At 45.8% G+C, this 16,305-nt stretch overlaps 1 protein-coding gene across 3 annotated transcripts in view; it reads right to left on the bottom strand.

The window, feature by feature from the left end:
• The window catches only part of HERC4 (HECT and RLD domain containing E3 ubiquitin protein ligase 4), a 99,136-nt gene that overhangs the window by 80,493 nt on the left and 2,338 nt on the right, over positions 1-16,305 (bottom strand). For 2 of the 3 annotated variants that reach the window (XM_040362163.1, XM_040362162.1), the window contains exons 1-3: positions 11,318-11,406; positions 10,879-11,183; positions 8,001-8,160 (exon numbers count right to left, since the gene is read on the bottom strand). In XM_040362163.1, coding sequence (XP_040218097.1) covers positions 8,001-8,160; positions 10,879-11,183; positions 11,318-11,319 — 467 coding nt within the window. In that variant the 5' untranslated portion in view covers positions 11,320-11,406. Of the gene's footprint in view, positions 1-8,000; positions 8,161-10,878; positions 11,184-11,317; positions 11,407-16,305 lie in introns of those variants that run through there. The other variant, XM_040362164.1, reaches the window with a different exon arrangement.

Here is a 16,305-nt window from a genome sequence, read left to right on the forward strand (position 1 = left end):
CCACCCATAAATATAACATTACATCAGTAGTTTTAAAAAAATGTCATTAGTCCTTTTTTTTTTTTTTTTTAGATGCCTTCAAAGTGTTGTTGCTAGGCAGAATAGTTAATCTTCCCACTTCCTGCACCTAGGTGCTTAAAGCGGTGGTTCACCCTTAGAGGGCACTTTTCCCCCTTAGATTCCTGCTCGTTTTGTCTAGGGGAATCGGCTATTTGTTTTAAAATATGAGCAGTACTTACCCGTTTACGAGATGCATCTTCTCCGCCGCTTCCGGGTATGGGCTGCGGGAGCGGGCGTTCCTTCTTGATTGACAGTCTTCCGAGAGGCTTCCGACGGTCGCATCCATCGCGTCACGATTTTCCGAAAGAAGCCGAACGTCGGTGCGCAGGCGCAGTATAGAGCCGCACCGACGTTCGGCTTCTTTCGGCTACGAGTGACGCGATGGATGCGACCGTCGGAAGCCTCTCGGAAGACTGTCAATCAAGAAGGAACGCCCGCTCCCGAAGACCCATACCCGGAAGCGACGGAAGAAGATGCAGCTCGAAAACGGGTAAGTACGGATCATATTTTAATACAAATAGCCGATTCCCCTAGACCGAACGAGCAGGAATCTAAGGGGAAAAGGGAAATTTTTTTATAAATGGGTGAACTCCCGCTTTAATGCTTCCTAACCTACACCGCACAGACTCCTGGGAATGTAGTGGGTGTAACTTTCCAGGAGTCTGTGCATTCCCCAGTCTCAAAGAATCATGTGACTTGGACAGCACATGTGCTGAAACCTGATCTGACACTGCTTGTGCAGCACTGAGCATGTGCGAGATTTGCAAGGCTGAAATCCAGGAAGTCATACAGTCTGGCTTCATGATGCCCACACTTAAGATGGCCCCAGTCAATTTCTATTTTATAAAGTGTCTAAATGCTGTAACAACCTAACAAAACGGACCTTAGTTCACAGACTAACTTTACTAGAATACATTAAGCTTGTGTATTACAGGGGTATTTATATTTAAAAAGTGAAATTGTGGCCGGAACTCCGCTTTAAGTGATTTTCGGCTTGTTCCCTATGCTTTGGAATGTTGAAATAGTGTCCATTCTTTCTAAATCCCATTCTTTTTGTTCCCGAGACAAATCTGAGTCGGGCTGAGTGCTGCTCAGCCATTCACAGGAAGCTTTGTATCAATTAATACAAGGCCTCCTCCTAACAGCAGAAGTGAAAATTGTGACGTTATCTGCCCATCTGCCTCTACACCTCAACAATATCCTATTTTGTTCTGGCAGCAGATGGGAAGTCGCCATACCGCTGCCAGAACACAGCAATTCATATCGTATGTAGTAGATGCTACATACAGCTTATACAGACCTGACAGCAGCTGCATGTGTTAGTAGAGGAAATAGTTTGCTTGGACTAGCTTGACCCATACAAACTATTTAAAGTGATAGGAAAGCTGGAGTTAGACTTCAAATGTATGCAAGATTCTGGTAGCAAGATCCTGTGTCTGCATCTGAACCCATACAGACAAACACACTTGAGTTCATATTAATTGAGATGCATACATTCTGTGCTTGTACTGCCGCTGCTGATTACACCGACATTTACATCTCCCGCTGAACGAGTCATTCACACAGCTGCATCACAGAAGGACCTTTGATCTTGGGCAGAAAAGGTTGAGGGCCTGGGTCATTCTGCGCTGCCTATATATTATTGAGGATTACATGTTGACCCTGAATTCACTAGGCAGCTGTGCCTAAAACCTGCCTAAAACTTGTGCACAGTACTGTATAAGATTTTTATTTTGGGTTTAGGTACACCTTACATAGTTCATAGTAGCCTGTTTCTGCTTGTCCACACAAGCTCGGGGGCACCAGTCATGTGTCCTGATGTGCTTCCTGAGAACATTTGTAGTTCTGCCAATTCTTTGCAGGGAAATCAAAGGAAAAGGTAAGTGAACCAACAATGCACTAGCTTAACCACTTGACAACCGGACCTATTTTGGCAATTCCTTTGGCACATTTTTTTTGCTAGAAAATTTATCAGAACCCCCAAACATTATATACATATATATATTAGCAGACACCCTAGGGAATAATATGGCGGTCATTGCAACTTTTTTTCCTCGCACGGTATTTGCGCAATAATTTTTCAAACGCCTTTTTTTAGGGAAAAAAAACGTTTCATGAATTAAAAAAATAACAAAACAGTAAAGTTAGCCCAATTTTTTTGTATAATGTGAAAGATGATGTTACGCTGAGTAAATAGATACCTAACATGTCACACTTTAAAATTGCGCACACTCATGGAATGGAGTCAAACTTCGGTACTTAAAAATCTCCATAGGCGACGCTTTAATTTTTTTTTACAGGTTACTATTTTCGGGTTACAGAGGAGGTCTAGTGCTAGAATTGTTGCACACGCTCTAACGCACGCGACGATACCTCGCATGTGGGGTTTGAACGGCGTTTACATATGTGGGCGGGACTTGCATGCGTGTTCGGTTCTGCGCGAGAGCTACCGGGGAACAGTTTAAAAAAAAAAAATGTTTTAATTTTATTTTACTTCATTTTTTTATTTTTACACTTTTATTCCTATTATAAGGAATGTAAACATCCCTTGTAATAGGAATCACTGTGACAGGTCCTCTTTATGGAGAGATGTGGGGTCAATAAAACCCCACATCTCTCCTCCAGGTTTACAAGCATGAAATCTGTGAAAAAAAATTCACTGATCACATGCCGACAGCCGCGATTGCGGCTTTGTTTACTTGCGGGTACCGGGCGTGACGTCATAACGTCACGCCCGGGCCTCCGACGGTCATAGAGATGACCACATTTGGCACCTTTCAGGGGGTGCAGATACCTGCATCACTTCAGGGTATAGACTCCCGTCCCTTCTCGTCACCCCCCCCCCCCTCGTTGTGTTCTGGGAAACACACGGTTCCCAGAACACAGCGGGGACCAGTGAGGAATCGCGCATGCGCAGTAGGGAACCGGGCAGTGAAGCCACATCACTTCACTTCCCGATTTCCTCACCGAGGATGGCGGCGGGGGAAGCCGATCGGTTACTCGCCCTCGGCTGGTAAGTGTCCATTATTTAAAAGTCAGCAGCTGCAGAATTTGTAGCTGCTGGCTTTTAAAAAAATAAAAATAAAAATTCAGATGAACCTCTGCTTTAACAAAATGGAAAGTAAATGAACAGAAGAGAAATCCAAGTCAAATCAATATTTGCTGTGACAAACTAACCACAGATCTTCTGTGGATATAGGCTGCCTCAAATCCCTCCGTCTCTTCATGTAATCCCAGACAGACTTGAGGAGTTTGAGATCAGGGCTCTGTGGGGGCGAGTGTCTGTTTATTAAAAGTCAGCAGCTACAAAAAGCATAGCTGCTGACTTTTAATAAACTAAAAAATGGGAAGCCCAGAAGTTCGGGGAAGCAGCACTGAAAGAGCAGAAGCCCCTCGCATTGAACCTTGTAACTGCAAATCCTACGGTATTTTTTTTTTACTGAGGAAGGTTTTTTTTGTGCTTAATGTGTTAAGTAAAAAAAAAAGGGAGGGTTTAATACTACTTTTAAATAACATACATACACAAAAGCAGCTGTGAAAGGAAACGCAGAAGGGGTGGGAAGATACCAGAACATACTAAATGCCTGAGCTATTAAAATAGCCTCAGACAGTGGCATTCCATTGCCAGCAGCACAGACACTCCAGCAGTGCAGGAAATATTCCCAGTAGAGTGCAAAGACTCAAGTGTTAAATCCCCAGCTTCCTTTTTAGACTGCTAAACAGATCCATGTTAGTCCTGGAGAGATGCACTTTCTTCCACATTTCTCAAATTCAATGAAAAATGCACATCTGCACAGGGCTGTGGAGTCGGAGTCGAGGAAAATTTTGGGTACCTGGAGTCGGAGTCGGCAAACAATGCACCGACTCCGACTCCTACTAAATTTAGATTGGAATAAAAAAAAAAAAAGCAAGTTTAAATGTCCCAATTCACAAAAAGTTATAATTAATGACTTCTCTACTGTAAGAATAAAGACCAATGCATGCAGTGCCTCACGTAACCGCAAAACGAACACGTTAAGTGACTGTGAAGAAGCACGCTTTTCATGTGCTTCACTATATGGCACGCAACGCACAATTAGGAGCTGCAATACTTATACTTTCCATAGTGTTGTGTTCTGCTTTTACAGGGAACGCAGCGTCCATGTGTAACCTAGCCTCTCACTGATAAGGGATTACATAAATATGTTTTTTTGCAGGACTAGAGAGTGAGACACTTGTATAAGTGAAGGGAATGGAGGGCCAATAGTTCAAGACTGAAGCTGTAAACCATTGGAAAAACTGCTGTCATTTAGCTAAGGCTATAAAAACTTGTAAACTCCGATTGTTAGCTTAAACTTTGAACATGACTATGGGATTCTCCTAGGAAAATCATGTTTTAGAATAAATGCCCCTTCCTGGATCCTCCCACTGCCCTATGTTTTGTTTTTGTTCTAAAACAACCAAATAATGTGGTTTGTATTTTTGAACTGGTAAAGATCCTGTTCCTGATGTTTATGCCTGCTGCTACTATCCAGCCACTTGATTGATTAAAGCGGGAGTTCACCCATAAAACAATTTTTCCCCTTAGATTCCTGCTCGTTTGGTCTAGGGGAATCGGCTAGTTGTTTTAAAATATGAGCCGTACTTACCGTTTTCGAGATGCATCTTCTCCGTCGCTTCCGGGTATGGGTCTTCGGGAGCGGGCGTTCCTTCTTGATTGACAGTCTTCCGAGAGGCTTCCGACGGTCGCATCCATCGCGTCACTAGTAGCCGAAAGAAGCCGAACGTCGGTGCGGCTCTATACTGCGCCTGCGCACCGACGTTCGGCTTCTTTCGGAAAATCGTGACGCGATGGATGCGACCGTCGGAAGCCTCTCGGAAGCGGCGGAGAAGATGCATCTCGTAAACGGTAAGTACAGCTCATATTTTAAAACAACTAGCCGATTCCCCTAGACAAAACGAGCATCCATCTAAGGGTAAAAAGTGTTATGTACGGGTGAACCCCCGCTTTAATAAAAAAATAATAATAAAACTTTGTTTTCATTGTGTTTGTCTTTTGCTTAAACTGTGCAATACAGTAGACTGTTGGCTTCCCAGCCAGTAGTCCTGTGGTAGGTTGCGTTTCTTTCCCTCAACGACTGTATAAAATACATTCGCATATTAATACAGAGGAGTCGGAGTCGGAAGTACATAAAACTGAGGAGTCGGAGCATTTATCTACCGACTCCACAGCCCTGCATCTGCATTGACTAAGGGGGCGGCCAACACAAAGTCCCCTAGTAAAGAACTAAGACTGCTCCTTCCAGCAAAACAACACACAAGACAGGAATGTATGAGCCGTGCACAATATAGTCATCAGATATTGGGGTTCAACTCGGCAGCAGAAGAGGGTGCAGGAAAGCGAGACCCATTTAAATGTATTTATCCCCCTAGCTCCTGCTGAAGGTTCATGGACGGGGAATGAACATATATCTGGTGGGAATGGTGTGTTATTTACCCCTTTTTCATTACACACAATAGTATGTGCACAGCCAGTGCTAAAGGCTTTTCCTGGAGTAGTTCTCCTTTCCATGATCCCAGTGTCCATTTCAGGTTAAAACAGGGATGTATTTAGGTTTTGTGCTGCCCTAGGCCAGACTAAACTCGTGCACCCCCTAATTTAAATATGACCCACCCTTTCCTGTCAAGGCCACACCCCTTGCGGTTTTAAGACCCACCCTGAAATTTTCAAGTGGGGACACTAGTTCTAAAAGCCTGGGGGGGGGGGGGGCAATGGATTCCCTTAATTTGCATAGATTTCCTCTCACTTCCTGTTTTGCTATGGGACAGGAAGTGAAGGGAAATCTCTGCAATGGAACAGGGATGGTAAAAAATTTGAAACAACGCCCAAACAGTTGCAGAATGCCAACCGCCCACATACTGGAAGCAGTGCGGACGATTTATGGGGGCGCTAAACTAATTTGCCTAACAGTGTAGCACAAGTCGGCAAGGGACACTGTCCGTGCTGCCCCCCTGCAAAGTGCTGCCCTAGGCCTGGGCCTTGTTGGCCTAGGCCAGGATACAGCATTGGGTTAAAAAGATCATCTTGAGACACTGGGGGAGATTTACTAAAGACAATCCACTCTGCTAAGTAAGCTTGTTATAGTGTGTAATGTCATGGACGATGAAGCAGGTATCAGCCGATGGGCCACCAGAGTCTGCTACCATGTCGATAGATGCACGGTCTTGCTTGTGTGCCCATCCCTGTGGCAGCGGACCCCGGCAGCCCGTCAGCTGATACCCGATTCATCGCCCATGACATTACACACTATAACAAGCTTACCTTTTACCTGCTAGATGTGAGTAGCCATTTTATCGGTCTGCACTTAGAGGCACTTTTACGTTCTGTCTTCTGTCTCATATGTAGCCCTTTCACATGACTGGAAAACAACTCCTCTACCACATGTTTTGGAGTGGGCCCATATTATTGATGACAGCATGGCAGTAGAGGCATTAGTGGCCACAGACAGTACTGACCCTAATAAGGCCCACACACTTTGGATGGGTTTAGAGATTCAGATGGCCTTCGTACCTTCACTTTACAATAATTACATAACTATCATCATATTGATTGTACGGCATGGAAACATTGTATCATATCAAATGCATCAGATTTTCTTTGTTTGTGAATGTCCCCCCCCCCCATATCTCCCCCACATGTCCCTTTCTCCCAAAAGGACTTGCTTATAATTCCTTATATCTTGTCTAATTATTCTCCTCCCCTGTGGCTGCATTTTTTCTGGTTCAACCATTTCACATGTCCAGATGTTAAATAACATGATTGCTGATATTATTTTCTCTTGTACAACAAAAATATTTAATAAAAGAGATATTTGAATTACGGTAAAATGTATTTATAGGCAACCCCCCCCCTCCAAAATAAAAAAATCCACCCGGTAATGCCATGTGGCTAAGCTCTGGGAGGGATCACGTTATCTCAATCAGGATGGACCGTTATACCGACTGATCATGAGGCTAACAATTTGCTGTAGCACTGGCCGTGGGGCTTTGGTGTTCACAGCGAGGTTATGGGCAAGCCTACTAACCTACTACTCCATGTTAGAGCACATTATTGTAAGAGTAAAATGACTGTTCATAATAAGTTGCTGCATTCTTTTGTTCTTTATATTTATAGGCAAACGTTTTTTACATTTTAAATAGAAAAAGGAATATATTGGGGATTTTCCAGAGCAATAAATTCGTTTTAAACCCCAGACATGAAATGAAACATGATATCCATCTATAGTGTGTACTTTTATCGGTTAAGAGCACCAAGTGTCATTTCTGTCTGCTGCCCCATTCCTCGGCTATCAGCATGAATCACTTATGACAATTTTTCCTGACACCAAGAGAAAAATGGTGACAGGAGGGATCTCCAACAGATTGAGAGCATCAGCTCTGTTCCTGAGAGCTGTGTGGAGGGGGGTGTGTCCCTTCCATCCAATCAACTCTTAGGCCTCGTACACACGACAGAGTTTCTCGGCAGAATTCAGCGAGAAACTCGGTTAGAGCCGGATTCTGCCGAGAAACTCTGTCGTCTGTACACTTTCGGCCTGATGGAGCCGCCGAGGAACTCGTCGAGAAAATAGAGAACATGTTCTCTATTTTCTCGTTGTTCTATGGGAGAACTCGGCTTGTTTCATCTGTGTATCACCTGAGGCCACTCACTTCACTTGGTATATGTGACGGTTTATAACAACTTTAACAAGATCTAAATTTGCCAAACAGTAAGACTTGGTTCACACTAGTGCGAATTGGATGCAGATTTCACATGTCTCAGCAGCGAGAATAAATTCTGGTTGAAATCAGAACTGAATTGGTGAACGGGGACGCACTGGACTCCTGCGAATCCAGCCTAAAACTAAATGTGTCAAACAGTTTTACCAAAAGTAAAACTCAAAATATAAAGAAAATCAGGTTACCTTGGTATTCTGATGTATTCCTCTATCACAGATAGACCTATCTGTCCATCCTTAGCTAGACCCCAAGAAAACACTTGACCTTTGTCATTGAGAGCCAATGTATGCGATTCCCCACAGGAGACGGCAACAATACTCTGAGCATCGAGGGCTCCAACTTGTTCTGAAAATAAAGAAACGAGAGTCATTATCCCCAAAGGTGGTCTTGGAAAAAAAAAATGGGATTACCGCTTCAGAGATTGCTTATATTACTGTTCATAGCAAGTGACATCACCTTGCATCACTTGCACTAGTTCCAGAAAATGTTTTTTTTTTTTTTAAATAGTAAACTCTTAAATGCATTCATTTTTATATCTGCCTAGAGTCCAGCTTAAATTATTATACAGGATTTATATAGCGTCAACAGTTTGCGTTGGCATGAGGGCAGACAGCACAGTTACAATACAATTCAATACGGGCGGAATCAGAGGGACCTAAATAAGGCTGTTGTACGATTTCCTTTAATGCTGTAATAAAGTTGACCTTTTTACCAAAGCATTATGCATTCTTTGCTTAAATCCCTACTCTGACACACAGTAAAATGATCCCTTGCAGTTGGGCTGCGCCTGCTTGTTTTGTCTATGGAAGAGGAGAAGAGCCTTTACATACCTGATCCTTCAGTCCCCCAGCAGACTGCACTCCCCCACACTCCATTGGTGAACTGTCCCTTAGCATCATTATATCCAGTGCAGGGTTATGGACCCTGCATTGGTCTTGATGACATCAGGACCTTAGACCACTGGAGCATGGGGGAAAAGAGCCTGCATAGACCAGTCCAGCAGTGGGTAGAGGAGTGGAGGATCAGGTTAGTAAGAAAAACTACTTTTTTTAGGCCTCGTACACGCGACCAGACAGTTCGCCGGACCGTTTTCAGCGGACATGTTCGGTCGGAGATTTCTGTCTGATGGTTGTACACACCATCAGACAGAAATGAGAGACGATCCGCGCGGACAGACAGCGCGGTGTACAGACGACCGAACATGTCCGACGGACAGGATTCCAGCGGGCATGTTTCTTAGCATGCTAAGAGACATTTGTCCGCTCGAAAACGGTCGGGCGGACAAATGTACGCTAGAAACCTGTCCGCTCGGCTGTACAGACGACCGAACATGTCTGCTGAAACTGGTCCGCGGACCAGTTTCAGCAGACATGTTCGGTCGTGTGTACGGGGCCCTAGACTTAAACGGGCAGTTAATCCATTATCCAGAGAACTGCAAAGGCATTGATAAGAAACTAGATTTATGTATTCCTCTGTGTCGGCTCTGTGTAATGGTTTTGCAGAGAGCAGCCCAGATCCTCCTCATCTCAGGTCCCCCGCCATCGCTCCTGACTCCTCCCCCTTGACCAGTGCCCCCAATAGCACGACTCTTGCTATTGCCTTTTTTGGGGGATTCCGGTGATATGCGGCCATCCTGATTGACGATGGATTTACATCGGGAGACACTGTTTTTTTAAATAAAGTATTTGTAAAAAACTGTCTCTGGTTTTCTTACTTTTTGACACTTTTTTTGGTGAATGGGTAGGGGTACAATATCCCACACTCATTCACATGGGGGGGGGAATCTGAGGGCTACCAGATACCAATAAGCGCCCTGCCCGCAGACCCCCACAACCACGGTTGTGAGGATGAGGCCCTTGCCCCCAATGCACCCACCCCCCATGTTGAGGGCATGTGGCCTGGTATGGTTCAGGGGAGGACTCGCTTGTACCCCATGCTGTTTTTTTTAAAATCGGCATGGGCCAAGAACCCAAAGGGCCTGGTATGGACTGATGTTTTTTTGCTTATACTTTTTACATTGTTGCCTTTTTTTTTCCACAATCAGCCATTAGCGTGGAAGCCCACTGACAGCTGATGAGTCATTAGTTTTTAAGGACGCGGCGGTCGGCTTCTTGGCCCGCTGCTTAGCAACCATTTGTCAACAAACAGCCCTAGGCTGTTTTTTGACAAATGCCACTAGGGTTTGCTGGCAGTATAAAACGCGGTAATTATCACATGCTTTTTTACTCTCTGGTCCCTTTGTGAATTGTACTTAAAGCGGAGTTCCACCTACTTTTGAGAGGTGGTCGTAAACAAAAGACTACCTCTCCACCACTCATTTTTGGATTTAAAGGATAAATACAAAATTCTTCTTCTATAGTAAATTTTTATGAAGTACAGCCTGTACTTACGATCGATCCAGTCCGCGGCACAGGATGTAATTTCCTTTCGTGCACCCCCCCCCCTGCTGTCTTCTGGGACCTGTGTGTGACATCTGGCCATTCACAAAGTCGCAAGGCTCCACTGCCGGTTTCCCTTAGTTAGAATGGCAGTGCTTGCACCCGATCCGATGGACACATCGGCTTCAGGGCACCCCCCCCTGACTTTGCAGGCTCCCTGGACAGGTAAGTGGCTTATTAAAAGTCAGCGGCTACAGCGATTGTAAATGCTGACTTTAAAAAAAATAAAAACATTTGCGGGTGGAACACCGCTTTAAGAGCTTTTTATGCGATATTTAACGGCACATTTTTTTCCCCCGGTAAATACCGCATAATCGTTTTTTTTTTTTGGGGGGGGGGGGGGGAATTAAACTTAATTTACCGCATGTGATAATTTATGCAAATGAGTAACTTGATATCCTTATCCCATGCGGTAAAGCTTAATGAATTGACGCCAAAGTCTGATTATTCTGCACTAACATACAGTAGATCTCCAATACATGTCATCGAGTTCTTTTAAAAAGAAAGTGAAGTTACCATCATGAGTCAGCATTTCCTCTACCGTTGTGATAATTCAAACCAAAAGTAGATGTTTATCATTGCAACTGCACATATATTTACACGTCATTAAAACACAGCCCCTTACCTGGCTTTTTTCTGCCTCTGTCATGTCCTAACTGTCCTAGATCATTGCATCCACAGGTATAAACTGTCCCATCGTCCAACAAAAACACAGTATGCCTGCTGCCACAGCCAACATCACGGACAGTTTTATTAAGGAAAAAGTCACATCTTGTGGGTTCTACGATAATTTCTCCATCGATTCCCCCTAGTCCTAGTTGTCCAAAGGAAGCATTTCCCCAGCACAACATTATGGATGGGATCCAGAGATCAGAGATATTCCAGGATTGCGGATTGAAGAGTCTTTTTCTGTAATACCGATATGGAGACCTGAAACAAACAATAAGAGAAGAATCAAAAAAATGAAGTATTGGGGGGGGGGGGGGGGGGGGGACATAAACTCACTAACAATAAAAGCAAAACAGAGAAGCTAGCGGAGGTCTGGGTCACTGGGTTTAACTCACATAAATGGTGGACATTTTCTGAACACCTACAAGATTTACAGCAGAGGAGACAAGACTTCTGGGTGCAGTTTGGGACCTGTGTGCTCTCCTCGGTGTAGGATTACTACCCGTGTCCACATTTCCTTTACCATAAATAAAGTTCAAAACTAGTCCTGGTGGCAAAAACAGAGGATAACACTCTGCTTGGTAATGCCATGTAAGTGACAACACCTTACACATTAGGTTTATAAACTATGACTCAGAACATAAAGCTCATCCAGTCATGCCCAATTCATTTAATCACCGTGTGAATACTGCTCACACCTTTACATAATACCAAATAAAGCTCAATATGGGGAACAGTTTGTAAAATGCAGAGCAGAATAAAAAAAAGAGCCATTTTTGCACTTGTAGTTTTTTTGGTAAAGCTGATCTCCAGGCACAAAAACAATTATTTAAATATATTCCTCATTAGCCACAAACGATAAAAACCTGCTTTGCGAGCTCCAAAATCATTTCCAAACCATAATATTACCTTGTAAAAGTAGCAATGACATCTTCACTATGCTGTACATAGCGTGTACAGTAAGGACAGCTGTGGGAGGAGACCAGCAGGCCACACCCACTACAAGATGCCTGTAGAAAACTACAGGAGGGGGCAGAGACAAGATAAGACCAGGAGACAGAGCAGCACCAATCAGGAATAATACAGGAAGCTCCTACACAAAGGCAAAATTTCAAAATTTCACACTGGAATACTGCCCAGATCTGGGAGAAGTGAGATAAAGGCTAGGTTCACACGCATGCGATGAGGGAACCAGCGCAATTCCAGTGCGGGATCCCGCATTGCATGTCACTTGCAGGCAATTCACACTGCCCTCTACAAAAAGCTGCAGGTGTCATAGAAAGCCAATGACAACCCCAGATCGGTTCGCAGATTGCAGTGCAAACTGTTAAAAGGTACAGCAATTGGATCGCATGGCCATGCGATCCAATTTCAGTGTGGACCAAAAAAGGGTCCTGCAGCACTTTGGTGCGAATGCGATGCGATTTTAGCCATTCAGTTTGCATGGCTGAATTTGCACCGCATGTGATCTGCATAGCGGTGCGAATCACCTGCAATGTCTGCGTTTTCGCACCAGTGTGAAGCCAGCCTCAAGAAAGAATAAATGACTCTTGTATTTAGACAACATTTGCTCAGCCCGGAGTTCAGCTTTAAACATACAGTGCCTTGAAAAGGTATTTATACCCCATAAAACTTTCCACATTTTGTCATGTTATAACCAAAATGGTAAATGCATTTTACTGGGACTTAAAGCGGAAGTAAACCCATCGATGTAACACTTAAAAAAACTGTTAACATTCCCGGCATGCCGGGAATGCTAACTGCACATTGGTTGTGCTCTCAACCAAACTGTCAAACCATCCAATGGATGGTGTCATAACTGATCACATGTGCAGCTTCATGGCAGTTGAAGATTGAACAAAGGCCAAGATGGCAGCTTCCTTGGCTGAAAAAGATAGGAGGGTTTACAACCGCTTTAATGTCATAGACCAGGGGTAATGAATTAAAATTCACTGAGGTCCGGTCAGCAAAATTTTCTTCCAGCAGGGGTCCGAACATCATGTCATTACCCGTTGCGCCTTTTCGCATGTGCCAAACCGCATGTTGCTGCCGCACTATTTTGGAAAAGACGTCAAGGACGTCTTTCCCCAGTTTTTTTGCGGGCAGTGCAGCCCATTAAAAAGGGCTGACCTACCCACGACATATGCACATGTACAGATCTGAACCCATTCTTACATCAGCATCCTCAGTCCCCAGTGCACATCAGAGCCCTCTTGAGGAGTGTCCTCAGGTCCTCCTTTATATCTCCCCCCTCCACAGTAATGTTCTCAGACTACCTTGACACTAACCCCCCCGCCAGTACTGTCCTTTGCCCCAATTTACATTATCCCCCCTCATTACTATCTTCAGCCCCCTTCACATTACTGTCCTCATTGCCCCCACATCACAGTCCTCAGCCTCCCCCCTGTCATGTCCACATCTCCCACCCTGTAATATCCACATCTCCCCCCATACATCACAGTCCGCTCAGCCTCCCTCCCCCCCCACCCTAATGTCCTCAGCCCACCACATGACAGCCCTCAACAACTCCACTTTAATGTCCTCAGCGAGTTATCTTTTTCCGCTTTCCAGACCAGTGTCCTCACTCCCTGTAACTCAGAGGCATAACTAGAACCATCTGGGCCCCGGTGCAGGGAACCATAAAGGCCCCCCTGATCTCTGGTCCCGGGGCCCTTTCCAATGATCATGGTGTCCGTTTTGTCCCATGTGAAAGGGCCCTAAGGGGGAGTTCTGTGGATTGTAATATAAAGGGGAACTCTGATGTAAGGGGTGCTCTGGGAACCGATATAAGGGGGTCTCTACTCACCAAAGCCCTCACTTATATCAGAATCCCCCTTTACATTACAGTCCACGGAGCTCTCCCTTACATTGGTGTGCTCAGAGGCTGGCGAGATAAGAGAAAGCCTCCATCATAGATGGAGGCTTGGGTCAGTGGTGGTGCGCCCGGTCGCTGCCCCCTCTCTCCAACCACCCCCCTCTATCACCAATAGATAGATTCATGCAATGCATGAATCTATCAATGGCCGCCGCCGACACCCCCTATTCTTGGCACTCGCAGTTCCCCCTGCTGTGTTAGAAAAGAGAATAAATATAAGGTAGCATGGAGGAAACCACTGCTGCCCCCCTCCATCCAGAACTGTCCCGCCTCCTGCTGTCGGCTCTGTGTGAGGATTACAGAGACGGCAGGGGGAAGAAAAGGCTGCTAAATGGCGGGGGGGCATTGTGCCCGCCCGCCGTCTGCCCTACTGAGACAGGGTAAGTGCCGGGCAGACAGCGGTAGGGGGGGGGCACAGTGGGAGCATTCGATGGGCACAGTGGGAGCGTTTGATGGGGCACAGTGGGAGCGTTTGATGGGGCACAGTGGGAGCGTTTGATGGGGCACATTGGCTGCGTTTGATGGTACAGTGAGGCTGCAATTGATGGGGGGGGGGGGGTTTTCAGTTTATTTGAGCACCAGCTGCCATTGACTTGGGCAGTGGAGTTCTGCCACTGTGGTCAGCAAGCAGGCCTACTCACCTGTGCTATACATACACATAGGCTGACAGAGCATGCTGGGGCTTGTAGTGCACCATACCAGGGAAATCCCAGCAGGCTGCTGTGTTGGTAGAGGGGCACTGGAGGTGACAACAGACTCTCTCTTCATGACTGACCCACCTGTGAGCTGCTTTCTTTTCAATCACTGAGAGGTTTGAAGGAAGGAAGAAAGGCTGTCCTGGAGAGCTGTGGATCCCCTATTGTGGAGGGTTGCAATCTTTCATCCACTATCTATCTAGCTGCAGGCTGCTGAACTTTCCCTTTGCAAGGCACGGAGCTGCCAGGGATTGGATGTGGGCGGGGCTGCTGGTGCACACAGGAGGAGAAGCTCCTGCTCTCTCTATCTCCTCTCCTGTCTGAGTGTCCGGAGGAGGAGGGGGGTGGGCTGTCAGTGCGAGGTCTTGGCAGTGTGACAGAGAGTAGACGCTCTCTGCTCATAACTGCAGCCAGCAACAATGGAGCGATATCCCGGTCTCCTGAGGGCCCCCGCAGTGAGGGAACTACAGAGCCACTGCAACTTTGCCCCCTCACTCACCTTGCATAGACCGAAGATCGGAGGGAGGCACGGCATAGCTCCGATGGAGGGCGGGTGTTGTAAGATGATGATTGGTTGCTAAGACTGCCCTTCATCCTAGCAGCCAATCACCTGCTTGTTTACCTCCGGCAACTCCGCCCTGCATCCAGAACTGTCCCGCCTCCTCCTGTCGGCTCTGTGTGAGGATTACAGAGACGGCAGGGGAAAGAAAAGGCTGCTAAATGGCGGTACCGCGGCGGGCCGCATAAGAGAGTGAGGCGGTCCGCATTTGGCCCGCGGTCCGCCATTTAGTGATGCCCGTCATAGACCAACACAAAGTGGCACATAATTGTGAAGTAGAAGGAAAATGATAAATGGTCAATACTTTGTAAAAAATCCTTTTTCGCTGCAATGACAGCTGCAAGTCTTTTTGGGGATGTCTCTACCAGCTTTGCACATCTAGAGAGTGACATTTTTGCCCATTCTTCTTTGCAAAATAGCTCAAGCTCTGTCAGATTGGATGGAGAGCGTCCGTGAACTGACATTTCCAAGTCTTGCCACAGATTCTCAATTGGATTTAGGTCTGGACATTGACTGGGCCATTCTAACACATGAATATGCTTTGATCTAAACCAGGGGTGCCCAACCTTTTGAAGAGCGAGGGCCACTTAAGCGAAATGGTAACAGGTCGCGGGCCACAATGAGCAGAGCGAGAGGATGACGGGTCCGTGCCCATGGACACAGCCCACTCTACTCTATGGGCCCTCTGATCCAATCTGCCCAGGCGGAAGGGGGCAGATCCCTTTCTATTTTTTTTATTAGGTAGGCGGGTGTAAACAGACACAAGCCTGTTTACATCTGCTGCTTCATAGAGGTAAATAGTGAGTCCGATTGGGTTGAACTGACCATGTGAAAGGGGTCTAAAGCCCCGTACACACGGTCGGACTTTTGCCCAACCAACTTCAAAATCCGGCACTTTTTGTATTTGTCCGACCGTGTGTACGTTCCATCGGACCAACTTTTTTGGCTTTCATCGGACAAAAAGTTGGGTCTGCGAACGGACCAACTTTCTGGCAACAAAAGTCCGATGGTGCCTTGTCCGACCGTGTGTACAGCAAACCATCGGACTTTTGGACAAAGTACAAATGCGCATGCTCATAACCAATGTTAAACTCAACCAACAATAGCAGAAGTTAACCAAAGGGTGGCGGTAAAGAGCAAGTAAAACCACGTGATGTTGGGAAAGTGTTAGAAAAGTTTGCAGAAAAGTCCGAGCGTGTGTATGCTATGGGTGTGATCGGACAAATCAATTAAGTCAAAAATCCAAGGGAAATT

Source organism: Rana temporaria, chromosome 8, assembly GCF_905171775.1.
Source record: "Rana temporaria chromosome 8, aRanTem1.1, whole genome shotgun sequence".
Lineage (NCBI taxonomy): Eukaryota > Metazoa > Chordata > Amphibia > Anura > Ranidae > Rana > Rana temporaria.